The sequence below is a fragment of the Petaurus breviceps genome, unplaced genomic scaffold (assembly GCF_028583685.1).
Source record: "Petaurus breviceps papuanus isolate PSGF00001 unplaced genomic scaffold, PetGlider_PUasm1.0 90792, whole genome shotgun sequence".
Taxonomy (NCBI): domain Eukaryota; kingdom Metazoa; phylum Chordata; class Mammalia; order Diprotodontia; family Petauridae; genus Petaurus; species Petaurus breviceps.
Genome location: NW_027187347.1, coordinates 10,372,025 through 10,388,789, shown reverse-complemented (window position 1 = coordinate 10,388,789; position 16,765 = coordinate 10,372,025). Strand labels below are relative to the sequence as shown.

The window sequence follows — 16,765 nt, the reverse complement described above, 5'->3', positions numbered from 1 at the left end:
AGGACACACCTGAAGGTAAATGCCAGCAATAGAAGAGCTTTCACTCCCTATGTATTTCCCCCTAAGCAACCTTGGAAGAAAGAAATAGCTATTTCTCAGACCCAACCTCATGGAGATTCCCCTGAATGATTAAGTGATTAATTAACCAATAACCTAACACTTATTAAGAGCCAACTATGTGGGGCAGCTAGGTGGCACAGTGAATACAGTACCAGCCCTGGAGTCAGGAGGACCTGAGTTCAAATCCAGCCTCAGACACTTAACACATATTAGCCATGTGACCTTGAGCAAGTCACTTAACCCCAATTGCCCCCCCTCCCCCAAAAAGAGCCAACTATGTGCCAGGCACCACGTTATACAAAAGATACAGAAACAAAAACACCCCTGCCCTGTCTTCAATGGAAAACAAGCTATTCAGGTGAATTCTGGAACTATTAAGTAATAATTAGTTTATGCAGATGGTTTTTTTTTTTTTGGAAAATTTAAGTTTATTTCACAGTGAAGGAAAAACTCAACACCAATATTCAGGCTTAATTTACTTTTCATAAAAAGTGTCACCTTTTAAATGGAGTAATGGTGAAGTGAGTAGCATGAAACATTCAGACCTGATAAACTCATCTAAATCTAGATTTAGAAGAGTTTACCCTTTAACATTCATGTGTATTCAGAAAAAGCAGCAAAGCTGTCCTCCAAAGGTTGTTCAAGAAACAGCAATCATTTACAAAAGGCTGAAAAGTGACATGTGCCTTCTTTCTTGTTTAATCACTGGTGACTGAAGTAGTACAAAACGGGGACCATTTCTCCAAATCACTGTTACATCTAAAGATCTTTAGCTTGCAGCTTTCTATCAGATGCTGTTGAAATCAGCACGGAGCAGCCAAAGTGATTAAGGAAGCTTGGGGTGAAGAAAATGGATAGTAAAGTGTTTTAATGTACTGTTGATACAAAAGGCCCAGTTAAAATTCAAAAAAAAAAAAGAGAGAGAAGGGAAGTTACATTGAGCTATATATTCAGAAGGCATTATACTCCATAGATTCATAAGAGAGAGCCAATCTTGAAAGTGGATTTAACCGTGGGTTTCCTCAGAAAGCTGCTGACAAATTGGGGGTGGGTTTGGGGAGAGTCGCTAAAATGACAATCAGAGGAATGGAAAGACTTAAGGGGAATGACTGAAGAGCTAAATCTGTACAGCTCTGTGATGACTAAGTGGGAGCATGATAACAGTCTACAAATATCTGAGAGGTGTAAAAGGCAGGAAGCTAAAGACTAAGGAAGGGAAAGAAGAAATGTAGTTCAAAGAGTCTTACAACCTATTTTAGCTTAAACCAGGGGTTCTTAACCCTTTTTGTTCCACGGACCCCTTTGGTAATCTGGTCAATCAGCCTATGGACCCTTACTCAAAATGTTTCTAAATGCATAAAATAAAACACAGAAATAAGAAAGGCCAGTTATATTACTATAAAAATCTTAAAAAAAAAAAGTTCACAGACCCTAGGTTAAAGCTTAATTTGATTTTAATTAATTTTAATTCAATTTTATGAGGCTTAATTTAGAGCTTCATTCCAAGCTTCCCAGAACTTACCAGATGCAGTGATGATCCATTCTTCTCACACACACTCCACATATCCGACAATGCCACGCCCGGGCTGGTCTCACCAACTGACACTTGGCACACCAGTCTTCCTTCACCTTGTTGGGGCTCTCAACTAATGTCCTGGAATAGCTCTTAGGGTCATCCTTTACCATTCTATTGTTGACACTGCCCAGTGAGTCTCCAGGAAACCCTTTTACTGTCTCCTGCCCTTTTCTGTTTAATAACCCAACTGGGCTGCTGCTTGGAAGGCTCCCATTTTGTACTGGACTTTTGAGGTAGCCAGGATTCTTCTTGGCTTGACGTAGGGCTATGAGTATCAGAAATAATCCACAAGTGAGAAGAACCAGCTGCCCATGTCCCACCCGGCCTTTGGGGGCCACTTCTTTAAGGAACACATAGTACATGTAGCCCAAGGAGAACAGCCCCAAGCTCAGAAAAAATAGGGTCCGGTCTTTCCTCCTGTGGGTGAGGTAGTAATACCCCAGTGCCAGGGCAGGAAGGGAGGTCAAGATGATAATGCCCAACAGAAGATGCCAAGAAGCTATATGGAGAAAAACTGGCAAGAGGATAAGCGGTGGGATAATGGTAATGTTGACCTTTTTGGCCCCCCTGAGCCAGGGAATTCGGAAACGATCGGAGATTGTGTCCATGATTCTCTCAAAAGTCTCTGGGTGCAAGGATTTACATGTAATCCACCTGTTTGGAAAAAGCATAAGTGTCCTCTCAAAAAAACAAAAAACTGAAGGCCAAGTCAAACCAACAAGTATTTATCAAACACCTACTATGACAGTCAATATATATATATATATATATATATATATATATATATATATATATATATTAAGTGCCTACTACATGGCAGGCCACAGGCTAAGAAAGAAAGGCAAAAAAGACAATCCCTGCTCTGGAGAAGCTCACAGTCTATAAAGGGGGAGACCACATGCAAACAACCAAGAATAAACAAGCTACAGACAGGATAAATCAGAGATAATCAAGAGGAAATGCACTAGAATAAAGGGGGATTGGGGAAGTCTCCTAGTAAAGGGTGGGATTTTAGCCTGGGAACTCAGAAGGTGGGAAAGAATTCCAAGCATGAGGAAGTCAGGAGAGGGAGTATCTTGTCCAAGGAAAAAGGATGGGTAAAAAAAAAAAAAAGGTGGGGGTTCAGGGGTAGAGGGGAGTAAGGCGTGATAAGAATAGAAACTACAACTAACCTATGTCACAAAATCAAAGCAGTGTCTTAGTTCAGGTAGCATTTAATTTTGATGAAGGGAAAATGTTTGCAAAACCTATAAAAAATAAAAGCTCTTTTTCCAACTGACAAATGGAAACAAATATTTACTGAACATTTGCTGTGTATAAAGTACACAACTAGGTAACATAAGAGATCTACAATCATGTACTGGGGGATCCAAAAGTCTTAGTTCAGTTTTAAAGCATTAAGGCCTGAACAGACAAGATACATGGAAAACTAAATAAAAATGTCAACTACTATTTATTAAGTACCTACTGAATTAGAGACAAAGATTTAGGTACTAGGGATACATGAAAAAAAGAAAGATAGTCCCCTCACAGAAAGGACTTTTAGTGGAGGGACAAATACATACACAGATAAGGAAATACTAAGTAATGAGGCGGAGACCATTAACTGGGGGGAATCAGGAATGGCTTCTTGTAGGAGGCAGGAATTGGGATTAATTTTGAAGAAGGTATGAAGATGGGAAGAAGAAAGCATGAAGATGGGAAGGAGAAGAAGGCATGAAGATGGGAAGGAGAAGAAGGCATGAAGTGGGAAGGAGAAGGCATGAAGATGGGAAGGAGAAGAAGCCATGAAGATGGGAAGAAGAAGGCATGAAGATGGGAAGGAGAAGAAGGCATGAAGATGGGAAGGAGAAGAAGGCATGAAGATGGGAAGGAGAAGAAGGCATGAAGATGGGAAGGAGAAGAAGCCATGAAGATGGGAAGGAGAAGATATGGGGAACAACAAGGAAACCACTATAGCTAGAAAAGAGAGAGTGAAGGCAAATTAGTGTTTATTACTCCTGAGGAAGGACCAGATGTTGAAAGGCTTTAAATACCAAATCTAGGATTTTGTATTTGATGATGTTAGAGGCACATTTTTTGAGCAGGGCAGTGAACTGCTCAGACCTGTGCTTTAGGAGTATCATTGTAGTAGCGGGTAGAAGGGAGAAGTTGGGAGACCAATTAGGAGGCTCCTGTCAATACTCCAGGGGAAGATCAATCAACAAGGATTTATTAAATGCCTACTATTTGCCAGGTGAAGATAGCTGGGTGGCTCAGTGGATAGAGTGCTGGCCTGGAGTGAGGAGGACCTGAGCTCAAATCCAGTCTCAGACACTCATTAGCTGTGGGACCTTGGGAAAGTCACTTAACTCTGTTTGCCTCAGTTTCCTCATCTGTAAAATGAGCTGGAGAAGGAAATGGCAAACCACTCATCAATGCCAAGAAAACCCCAAATGGGGTCACAAAGAGTTGGAGAAGACTGAAACAACTAAACAACAGCAAACGTGCCAGGTATTATGTAAATACAAAGAATGAAGTAAAAAAACTCCCAAGGAACTTATATTCTAATGGGAGACACAAGAGCATGTGTATGCCCTTATTAAAGGGGAAAAAATACGAAGCAAATAAATACCAAAAAAAAAAAAAATACAACGTGGTTAAACATAAGGTAGTTGGTGAGGGAGGGCATTAGCAGCTGAGGGGATCAGAAAAGGCTTCCTGCAGAAGTGAGTGAGATTCCATGAGGCAAGGAGGTCATTCCAGACATGAGGGTCAGCCGGGGCAAAAGCCGAGAGAAGGGAGATGGCGTATTAAGAGTGAGGAACAGAGACAACGGCTAGTTTGGTTGGATAGCAGAGTACAGGAGGAAAAATAATCTATGATGAAGATTGAAATAAGGCTGGGCAAGGTGGTGGAGGGCTTTAAAAACGAAATCAAGACAATTATATTTGCTCCTAGAGGCAACAGCAGAATCAGTGGAGCTGACTGAGTAGGGGTCATATCTGAGCTTAAGGAAAATTACTTTTGGCAGTTAATTTGTAGGATGGATTGAAGCAGGCTGAGACTAGAGACAGGGAAACTAATTAGAAGGTCGTAGCAATAACCTAGGTGAGTGATAATGGATACAAAGGCAGAATGTAGCATTATCATCATAATAATGATTTATACAATGTAAAGAGCATTAAGGTTTGCAAGGCACAGTGTCTCTCATCTCATTTGATCTTTACAACAATAATATCTGTGGCAGGTATTATTTTTATTATTACCTCCACTTTACAGATAAGAAAGACAAAGAATAAGTGACTTGCCCAAGGTCACACAGGAGTGTCTAAAGTGGGATTTGAACTCAGGCTCCCTCCAATAATAGCTAGGCTTTTTATAGCACTTTTGCAAAGCACTTTACAAATCTCTTATTTGATCCTCACAAACACTCTAGCAGGCAAGTGCTACTATCACTGCCATTTTACAGATGAAAAAACTGAGGCAGAGGTTAAGTGACTTGCCCAGGGTCACACAGATAAGTGTTGGAGGTGGGATTGGAACCCAGGGCTTGCTGACCCTAGCTACAGAACTCTACTCACTGTACCACCCAGCGGCAAAGACTGCCAGTTACCAAGTCTACTAACTGCCTAGCTTTATTAAAGAGAAAACTTCCATTGTGATGCAAACTAAAAAGCTATCCATGAATTTACTTCTAAATGACATAAAATCAACCTCACAATTATGATATGTAGGAGTCTGCCTCATCAGTTCATCTGAAAACAATCTGGGGATTTCAGTGGATTGTAAGCTCAGTAGGAGACAACAGCTGTTATACAGCAGCTCCCCCCAAAAGCTAATACCATGAGACTACACCAAGGAGCATCATTTCCAGGAACAAAGAGCTGCTAATCCTATTGGACTCTACCCCATTCTGAAGCCCACTTTTTTTTTTTGCTTTTGGGAGGGCAATTGGTGTTAAGTGACTTGACCAAGGTCACATAGCTAGTAAGTGTTAAGTGTCTGAGGCCGGATTTGAACTCAAGTCCTCCTGACTCCAGGGCCAGTGCTCTATTCACTGAGCCACCTAGCCGCCCCTGAAGCCCACATTTTAAGAAGGACCTCAATAGACTGGAGGAGAATGTTTAGGGTAGGAGAACCAAGATGATGCAGGGTTTTGAGTTCAGCACACATGAGAACCAGGGACATTCATTTGGTCTGAGGCTTATCATCAAGTCTTTGAAGGCTGTCAACAGAAGAGGGTTAGCCAGAGAAGGAAATGGCAAACCGCTGTAGTGTCTTTGCAAGGAAACCTCAAATGGGGTGATGAAGGGTCAAACATGACTGAACAACAGCACATGAGGGATGACTGTTTTGCTTAGTTCTAGAAAGAAGAACCCAGAACAGTACGTAAAAACAACAAAGAACCTTGATACAGGGTAAAAACTTCCTAGCAACTACTTATCCAAAAGTGAAAGGGGCTGCCCCAGGAGGAAGTGGGTCTCTCCTCTCAAAACCTCAGATCTTCAAGCAAATGCTGGGGGACTACTCGGCAGTATGGACTAGATGAGATTCGTACTGAAATGAGTTGGGATAAATGTCTACTTCCTTCAGTGAAATTCTATGATTTCATAATTATCAAAGAGGCTTAGAAACTGTTGAGAAGCCCTCAATACCCCAACCCCAAGAAGCTAATTCAGAAGTCTCCCTCTCCTTGACCAAATCCAGCCCACCGCCATTGCTGGCTAAGCAAGAGAAGATGCACCAAAAGGCAGTACATAAATGATTGCTGAATGAATGATGCAGATGGTAAGTGCCACAAATGTTCTGTGGAAGGAGAGACCATGATAGACTGGAGTTGTCAGAGAAGGTGGGATCTGAGGTGGACCTTACAATTATAGAACTTTAACACTGGAAGGGCCTTGGAGATCATCTAGTCTCCTAGATTAGTTCCTCATTTACCCAAGAAACTGAGACCCACAAAAAGGAAGGGACTTAATCCAAGGTTACATAGTGAGTTAGCATCTGTCTCCTAACTCCTGCTCCACTGTTTCTTCCATCATGCCTCAATTGGGGGCAGATAGGTATTACAGTGAACAGAGAAGTGGACCGGAAGTCAAGAAGACTCAAATTCAAATCAGACCTTAGCCAGTTAGTAGCTGAGTGACCCTGGGAAAGTCACTTAACTGCTATCCGCCTCAGTTTCCTCATCTATAAAACAGGTTGTCATGAGGATTAAATGAGGAAATATTTGTAAAGCACTTTGCAAACCTAAAATCATCATATAAATGCTGGTTATTTGTGTGCTTATTTATTTCTGCTTTTGAAGGAAAGGGTAAGATTTATTAAGCACTTACTATGTTCCAAGCACTGGAGATATACAAAGACAAAATGAAACTGTCTCTGCCGTCAAGGAGCTCACAATATTGATATTTTCTGTTTTTTTTTTATCAGTCATTTAGAATATAGCCCCTTCCTCTTACCCCCAGCACTGAACCCTCCCTTGTAACAGAGATTAAGGAGGAAGAGAGGGAACAAGCATTTATTAAGCCTCTATTGTGTGCTAGGCACCATAGTAAGTGCCTTGCAAATATCTCATTTGATCTTTACAACCACCCTGAGAGGTAAGTGCTATTATTTTCTCCATTTTATAGGTGAGGAAACTGAGGCAGATAGAGATTAAGTGACTTGCCTAGGGTCACACAGCCAATAAACATCAGCGGCCATTGAACTCAGTCAGGTCTTCCTGAGTCCAAGCCTAGTGTGCTACCCACTGGGCCACCTAGCATTCATAAGATATACAATTAACCAAATACTGATAAAATTATTTGATCTGACAGTGGAAGAAATACGTAGCCCAGTCATTCTGGAGAACAATTTGGAACTACACTCAAATGGCTAAAAAACTGTGCCCACCCTTTGTCCCAGCGATACTACTACTAGGTCTGTATCCCAAAGAGATCAAAGAAATGGGAAAAGGACTTATCTGTGCAAAAGTATTTAAAGAAGCTCTTTTTGTGGTGGCAAAGAATTGTAAATTGAAGGGATGCCCATCAATTGGGGAATGGCTGAACAAGCTGTGGTATATGAATGTAACAGAATACTATTGTTCCATAAGAAATGATGAGGGGGATGGTTTCAGAAAAACCTGGAAAGGCTTATATGAACTGATGCAAAGTGAAGTGAGAAGAACCAGGAGAAAACTTGTAAACAATAACAGCAATATTGTACAATGATCAACTGTGAAAGATTTCACTATTCTGATCAAGACAGTGATTTAAGACAATTCCAAAGGACTTATGATGAAAAATGCTATCCGTCTCCAGAGAGAGAACTGATGAACTCTGAGTGCAGATTGAAGTATAATTTTTTCACTTTATTTTTGTCCTTTTTTTTTTTTAGCAACATGGCTAATATGGAAATATGTTCTGCATGATTTCACATGTATAATTGATATATTGCTTGCCTTTTCAATGGGTGATGGAGAGAAGGGAGAGGGAGAATTTGGAACTCAAAAGTTTTAAATAATGAATGTTAACAAATAAATTATGTTTGCTTTATATATATACATATATGTATATATGCATATACATATACGTATATGTATATATGCGTATACGTATATGTATATATACATACATACATATATATACACACACACTCCGGTCCCATAGTCCCTCACCTTTCTGATGAAGAAAGGATCACTAAGAGTTTTAGGGAATAAGAATAATAATAAAGTTTTAAGATTAATCTGGAGCAGGTATGTAAAGACAAATTAGAGGAAATTAAGGTGGGCATACCAATTAGGAAGATATTTACAATTGAGATATAAAGTTATGTGGGGCCTGCCAAAAAGAACAGAAGAGAATGGATAGAGGTAATGCCTTCAAGAAGGAAGAACCGACAAAACCTAGAGACAGGGAAAAAGAAAGAAGAGTCAAAGGTGATTCCTAAGTGTTGAGAATGACAGAATTCATAAAAAGTCGGGGAAAGAAAAGGGGGAGGAGGACCTGATAGAAGGGAGGGCAGATTGAGGGAGGCGGCAGTCAGAAACATAAAAAGTAGGGACATCAGGAAGGGAGAATCAGTTTGCAGACGCAGATGAATACATGCTTAGACATTAAATCTGGGATATCTAAATGAGAATTTACATAAAGCAGCTGGCCTTGTAGGACTAAAGCTCGGGGGAGCTAGAGACTCCACTTTAGAAGTTCTCAACACAGGGGAGTGATTTGCTGCAGAAAAAGAGGAGCTCTCCAAGACAGAAGAGAAGAAAGAACAATAAATATTTCTCTTTTTTTAATGGATAATTTAAAAAAATTTTTAATTAAAATTAAAATTTTAAAAATTTAATAATTTTTAGTTTTCATCATTCACTTCCATAAGATTTTGAGTTCCAAATTTTCTTCCCACCCCTCCCCTCCCCCCACTCCAAATCCCCATGCAATCTGATATAGGCTCTACATGTATACTCATATTAAACATATTTTCATATTAGTCATGTTGTAAAGAAGAATTAGAACCAATGAGAGAAACCATGAGAAAGAAGAAACAAAAAAGAGAGAGAGCAAATAGTATGCTTGATCTGCATTCAGATTTCATAGCTCTTTTTCTGGATGTGGAGAGCATTTTCCATAATGAGGCATTTGGAGTTGTTATGGGTTAAATCCTGGCACAAAAATATTTCTTAAGCACTGACTATGTGTAAAGTGAGAGGTGGTGTGTTGCAGTTGATAAGAGGAAGCTTAGGAGTTGGAATTTCCTGCGTTCAAGGCCATCTTCTGTCATATATTGGCTGAGTGACCCCAGGGTGTGTGACCCAGGCAGCTTTACGTTTCAGAAGACTCTCTAGTCTTGGGGCGGCTAGGTGGGGCAGTGAATAGAGCATGGGCCCTGGAGTCAAGAGGACCCAAATCCAGTCTCAGACCTTGTGACTTTGAGCAAGTCACTTAGCCCCAATTGCCATGCCTTCCTCCCTCCAAAAAGCAAAAAAACTCAAAAAAACAAACAAACAAAAAAGAGTCTCTAGTCTGCATTGGTAAAGGAAGTTTTTTCACCAGGGAGATCTCCCCTACAGAGATGAAATCACTGGGGGAGGGGAAAATGTCACAAGGCAGTACAAAGCTTGGGACCAGGAAAGATGTCTAAAAAAGCATGGGTTCCTGTTGTCAAAGAGCTTTCAGTCAAGTAAAGTCAATATTCAGGCAGAAAAGTTAAAGAATTTGGTAAAGTAACTGCAAATTTGAGCTTTCAAGCTATTGGACAAGCATTGTCTCAAGTCACCAAACCCAAGTAGGGAAAAAGAACAATGAAACTTAATAAATACCTACATTATTTAACACAGATTTCAAATCATCAACTACTCAGAATCTATATTAAACCACCTCTCAAAAGTAGCATTTTTTAAAAAGTATTGGTTTCTTTTCAAGCATATGTCATTGTAATTACTACATCATTCAGTAAGTATTTATTAAATACCTACTATATGCCAGGTACATAAAGTACAGAATACAAATACAGTGAAGGAAATAATTCCTATTCACAAATAGCTTATATTCTAATACTTGACTATACATATTTGTTACCAAAAAATCTATTGTGGTTTTTTTTCTTTCCTTTAATGGTGTGAAGGGGTAGGGAGAGAAAATAGACTTCTGTTAAGTGTCTTTGATAGGTTAAATTAATTAAATTAATAGTTTAATATTTTCAAATAGACAATTATATATATATGCATACATATAATTTACACTAAACATAAAGAGGATACCCCAAAAATAAACAGGGTAACTAAAGATTAAATAGTCAGAAAAGGGAGGCATTAGTCATTGGGAAAATAAGGAAAGGCTCCATGGAGAGGCGGTGCTTGTATCGTATCTAAGAGGGAGAGAGGGCCTATGAGACAGAGGTGAGGACACAAGGCAAGCCCAGTGTGAGAAAGAGATGATACAAAAAGCCAGGATGTGAAATGAGGAATGGAGAGAAGGTCAGTTTGATTAGACTGGGCATCTCATTCAGTGAAGCTACAAAGATAAGGATAAGTTGGGGCAAAGTTGTGAGGGGCATTAAAAGCTAAAAGAGGAGTTGATATCGGATCCTACAGGCAACAGGGAGTAACTGAAGCTGACTGAGGAGAGGAATATCATGATGGATTCTGAGCATCAGGAAAATGACTTCACCAGAGCAGTGTCGAGGACAGACTACAGAGGAGGGAGAATTGTGGACGAGCTCAATGAAGAGACTGCTACAGTAATCTAGGGAAGAGCTGACAAGGGCCTGAACTAAGGCGGAACCTGTCTGAGGACAGAAAAGACGGGCGTGTTGAGCTTAAAGGATTGTCCAAAATGGCTATATAAATGAACTAACCGTATCGAGGAACTCCAGCTATTGAGTCTTTTCTCCTCAAATCATCATAGATTCTATCAATTCAGCAATTTGCAACTACATGACTTCTTCACCTCAAATAGTTATATAAGGAAAAAATAGGTTTGCAACATCTCTACTCTTCTCACCTTATGTCTCCCACCTGGGAGCAATTTTAAAACATTTATAATTATGTGGAGAGTGGATCTAACCCATATTATTACTGCTGGGTACAAAGAGCTCTTTCTAAATGGTTTTTAATGGTTACCTTTTTTAATAGTACATTCCATCTCGGGGTCTAGAGCACAAAAAGTTGAAAGCAACACAATATTATAATACACTGCAATGTTGCTTGCTTATCCTGACATCATCCAGCCCACTTGAGGGGGAGGAAGGGAATAAGCATTTATTAAGCACCTCCTTTCATCTGATCCTCCAACAGGGTAGGTGCAACTATTATCTTCTTTTTACCATTGAGGAAACTAAGGTAAGCAGAGGTTAAGTGGGAAGGGGACAGGAATCAGCAATTAAGTGCCTACTATGTGCCAAGCACTGTGTTAAGCTCTTTACAATTATTATCTCACCATCACAAAAAACCCTGGGAGGCAGGTGCTATTATTATCTCCACTTTACAGATGAGGAAACTGAAGCAGACAGAGGCTAAGTGACTTTCCCAGAGTAAGTGTCTCAGGCTGGATTTGAACTCAGGTCTTCCTGACTTCAGGCCCAGCCCTCTATCCATGGCACTAACTTATACCTACCTCAGGTTCACTCGAGGAACTTAAATCCTAACAAAGCTTCAGAGGAAAATAGTTGGGGTCTGTTTTTTTTTTTAAGTTTTATTGATGTGTTTCCTTACTACATTTACCAACATTTACAGATTATTCCCACTCAGTGAGAGATCTCTTTTAACAAAGAAAACATTTAAGCAAAACTAACACAGTAACTTCATTTGAAAGTATATGTAACATTCTGTATCTGTGGCCCAGCAATTCCACCCCCACCCCAGTAATTTTTAAATAGAGAGAAATATCTTCTCTTCCTCCCACCACCCTCACCCCATTGAAGAAAAGAAAAAAATAAAGAAATTCTCCTAACAAATATGCAGTCAAGCAAAACAGCTTCCCCCAATGACAATACATACACACACAAAATTTGTATCTCATTCTGCATTTATTACCTCCCCTGCAATGAAAGCATGTTTCATCACTGGTCCTCTGGAATCACGTTTCAAAACTGAAAATGATTTTGCAGAGTACAGGGTTCTCTGGGAGAGCTATGCATTCATCATGTAGTCAGCCTCTCCAATGAAGAAAACCCTAAGAAGAGGCTACTAAGGGGTGGCTAGGTGGTGCAGTGAATAGAGCACCGGCCCTGGAGTCTGAAGGACCTGAGTTCAAATGTGACCTCAGACACTTACACACAAAAAACAAGCAAGTCACTTAGCCCTAATTGCCCTCCTAAAAGCAAAAAAAAAAGAAGAGGTTACTAAAGAGTGAGTTTCTTGGGGATGGATGTGTACATGTGAGCATAAAAATCTCAAGGGTCAGAGCCAGATCTATCAAACCTGAACCAAGAGATGAAGCTTACTTATATTTTGTTCATGCATTCATTTTGCCACAGCCAATTTACCATGCTTGGATATCCCTATTCCAAGGTATCAGATGGACAGAGCACTAGACTTAGAGCCAGAAAGATATGAGTTCAAATACAGCCTGAGTCACTCGTGTGATTCTGGGCAAGTCACTTAACCTCTGTCTCAGTTTCCTCATCTGTCAAATGGGTATAATAATAGCACCTACCTCCCAGGGTTGGGGTCAGGATCAAATAAGAATATTTGTAAAGTGTTTTACAAACCTTATATACATGCTAGTTATCAATCTCATCTAGTCAGATATTAATGTATTAATGTAATGAGTAATTTACTTCCACAAACCCATTTTTTGACATAAGGAGCTAAAACACTAGGAAAACACTCAGATATGTAAAAACGTGGTTCAAGGGCAAATTTTCAGAGTTTGGATAGCTAAAATATTAAAGGTTCAACAGGAACCTGGAGAGACAGCACTGTGTAGTGGATGGAGTTGGCCTATCAATCAGAAAGACTTGGGTTCAAGTGGGGCTGTGTTTCTGGGCAGGCTATTTAAGCCCCAGTACCCAGGATTTTAAGTTGCAGAAGACTCAATGATGTGAATTGGGGAAGAGAGTGGTCCTCCCTGGAGTAAAGGCACAGGTTTAGAGAGGGAAAAAAATGACTCTTACCTTTCACAACCTTCATCAAGATCTTGGCAGTCACAAAAACTAGCAACCAGATGGTTCTTTTCCCCATTTCGATCTATGTATTCGCAGCAGCAAAGGGGTTCCAATTCAGGCTCTTCAGGTTTCTTTTTCTTTACAGTTTTCCTATTCACCTTCGGTGCCATGACCAGCCCCTGTCAGCATGAGGGGAAGAGCCCTCTAAGAGGAAAGAGTGCAACTGAGTACACCTTCTAGACAAAACATTCACTACCCTAGGTCTCTGATTACTTTTAGAGATCACAGTCGTCAACACCTAACAACAACAGAGAGGAGGGAGGGAAATCCCTTCCTTCAGGATTTATGGTTTCTCCTTTAAGCCTGGTGAGAGAGGGGCTGTCAGGCCTTTACTATTCAGCTGTTGCCTCCAGCGCCTCCCCCTCCCTCCAGTGCAGGGATGCTTACTGTTCCCATGGCGACAGTGGACCACGCTCCCAGAAGCCAGGCCAGGGAAGAGGAAGCGGAGAGCCAGAGACAGTATCGGTCCCAACACACCTGATCATCCAGGAAAGGTACAGGAGTGGGCAGGGAGAGAAGGGCGTGACAGCCTCGGTCGGGAAACCCCTCGGAGAGGGAAAACTCACGTTTTTCAAGAAATGGGAGGGGAGGGACGTTTGAATTAGAGGAAGGGGAGGTCACCTTGCCCACACACAGCTCGAGCCGGGCGGGGGGGGGGGGGTATTTGAAAGGCACCTTTCTGAAAGGCAGGTTCTCTGGGTGCCAGGGTACAACTGCCATTCCTAGATTGAAGCTTAGAGAGGAGGACCTTATCAAATTTAATCCTCGCCACATCCCAGAGGAAGGGGGAGGTTGGCAGGGGGAGTGCAATTACCATTCCCATTTCACAGAGGATAAAACTGAGGTTCGGAAAAGGGGCGGTGACTTGCCCAAGGTCATACATGCTGTGCCAGAGCACATCGGGATTCGACTCTCGGTCTGCCTCTCCAAGTCCCGCAGGTCCATGGCGTGTGGGCCTGGGGGTACAGGGAGAAGAGGTGTGGGGGTGCACTGGGATCAGCCCTCCGCCCCCCCCCCCCCCAAACCCCGGCTCTCCGGGCTGCGGCCCCGCCCCGATCCGCCCTTGACCTTGGGAGCTGAGTTGTAGTTACCTTCCTGGAGAGAACACAGGACGAGGAGGTGGCGGGCGGGCTCCTCCGGGCTCCTCCAGGCTGGCCGCCGTCTGGACCCGCCGAGGCTGCAGCCCGGGAGCCAGTGCCCCAGCGCCCAGCAGCCGCCGCCGCCGCCGCCACTCACCTGGCAGCCACAGGCGGCCCCCGCCCCGGCCCAGGCTCAGGTTCGGGCTCTAACTCGAGCGCAGCCCTCGGGCGGCGGCGGCGGCGGCTTCCGACGTTTGCCCCGGACTTTGCCGCCTCCTCCTCCACCACCTCCTCCAGCCCGGCCCCAGCCGGCGCCCCCGCCCCCGCTGTCTCCTCCGCGGCCCTCGGAGCTTCCGGGTGCCCCGCCCCCTGACGTCGGGAATCCCCCCCGCCCTTCACTTCCCCGCCTTGCGGAAGCCCACGTGCGAGGCTTCCCCAGACCGCGAGCGCTATCAGTCTGCAGACCCCTCCCAGTCCAGCCGAGACCGAAGGGGCTTTCCCGCCGTCTAGCCTCTGCTGGGAAGAGGGGGGTGGGGGGGGAGAGGACGGTCTAGGGAAGGGGCGGGGCAGGGAGGAGGAGGGCAGACTGGGCCTGGGGGGCGGGGGCCCAGAGCTGCGCAGCGGGGGGGCATCCCCTGGCACTGAACTTTAGGAAGTCTGCAGGATGCCTGGAGGCTGTTCAGGGTGAAGCGAAGAACTGAACCCCAACTTCCTCCAGCACGAAGTGTTTCCGATTTTGTAGGAAAGGAAATCCCGTTAAACAGCTGGTAGCCTTATGTCATAAACACGAACTTGCACACCAGGTCAAGTCCATGGATCCCCAAGACCAATGTCCCCGCCAGAGGCTCCTAGACGACCCGGACTGTCTTCTGTATCCCCAGCTCTGGCACATAGTAGGCGCTTTAAAGACTGTTTATTGATTGACCCTAGGGAATTGTGAGACCGAAGTGCGTACCTCTTCTAATTTCAATCACAAAATGTTCCGAGATATATTCCTACCATTCTTTTAATAACTTATTAAGGGTTTGTCGTTCATCTCATTCCTTAATTTGCACACACGAACACACACGCGCACATATACGGGATCGTGTTCCAATTCATTCTCCCAGCGTGAAATTCCCTAAGTTTTCTATAATGATTAGTTCCCGGACCAGCCTACAAAAGCTTGTTTAGTGATGAATGTACCTAAAATGCTGGTCTACACTAAAAGGCTAGGAAGCCTCACCACCGTGTTTAATGTTTCTGTGTGAAAATGAGCTCGTGGTTATATTCAGGAACGCATCTCCCCGGCACTAGGTATGATCTCTAAGCGGATAAGCTCCCCCACCTTCCCTTTCTCTTGCCAGACAGTGGGACTGGGGGCTCCCTGGGTCCAACCCACTGGTGCTGTTTATCCCAGCCTGTGACAGTGCTAGTGTTCCCGGTGCTTGGGGGAGCACTTCTGGAAGTCCACAGATGAAAATTCAAGGTTAGTGGGAAAACTCCGGACCACCTACCCGGGCTACAGGCTCCCCCTCACCACTACACTTTTCTGCCTTCTCCGATCCCTCCACACCCCAGTCCCCTTCCTCTTTTCGAAGAGAAGGGTGGCTTCTACCTTCAGCTTTTGTGCTTCCTTGGCCCACACTAGTTTGATAGCAGCGAGAATCGTTAGTTATTTTTGAGAGGGTTTTTGTTATGAAAGGTTCATTTCTGTGCATCTCGCCATCTTTCATTTTTCACTTAAGACTCTACATTAAAAAACAAAAATGGACAAAAAAGGTAAATAGTAATGCTTTTTGGCATACACAAAGGACTAGAGTAAAAGTGTCCCCGTTTTCTGATCTGTAAAACGGAGTTTCCATCTCTGTCACGTTATGATTCTAAAATGCATTAGGAGAAATTTGATGAGGGAGACATGCTCACTCCTGTCTACAGAGCATGAAGGGAGGTTTCCTGAGATGGCACTTTATGGCCGAGCTTCATATATAACAATTCATCGCCTTCTTTCTTCTTTATGTTAACGGCAGCATTTCCCAAGTCGCCCAGGTTTGTAATTTCAGTCACCTTTGAATTTGACCCCCTAAAACACAATACACCTGACCCCTCCTTTCCATTTATCTACCATCACTCTAGTTTAACCCTTAGAACTTCATACCTAGATTCTTTCAGGAGCCTCCTAACAGGACTTTTTGAAAACTGGCTGTGATGGGACAAGAGGAATAAAGGGATTAACCTATTCTTTGACTTCCTTGTCATAGTCCTCTCCTAGAGATCGACCAGAATAGAGAGTGGGAAATTGAATCCCACCTACATCCATTTGAACTGAATCTTTCCTGAAGGAGATGCCTGAAGTTTGGTTTAATTATGCAAAAAAAAATTTTTTTAAAGAGCAGCTAAATTCAGCAAATGAGAAACTGATCATGGTCCTAAAGAA

The 16,765-nt window shown here is 42.7% G+C and overlaps 1 protein-coding gene across 4 annotated transcripts in view; it reads right to left on the bottom strand.

Moving 5' to 3' along the window:
• ZDHHC23 (zinc finger DHHC-type palmitoyltransferase 23) overlaps positions 1–14,489 on the bottom strand; it is a 34,850-nt gene extending 20,361 nt beyond the window's left edge. For 3 of the 4 annotated variants that reach the window (XM_069069906.1, XM_069069903.1, XM_069069905.1), the window contains exons 1-3: positions 14,362–14,489; positions 13,220–13,414; positions 1,583–2,290 (exon numbers count right to left, since the gene is read on the bottom strand). In XM_069069906.1, coding sequence (XP_068926007.1) covers positions 1,583–2,290; positions 13,220–13,380 — 869 coding nt within the window. In that variant the 5' untranslated portion in view covers positions 13,381–13,414; positions 14,362–14,489. Of the gene's footprint in view, positions 1–1,582; positions 2,291–13,219; positions 13,415–14,084; positions 14,227–14,361 lie in introns of all 4 variants that reach the window. The other variant, XM_069069904.1, reaches the window with a different exon arrangement.
• Positions 14,490–16,765: the final 2,276 nt, after the last annotated feature.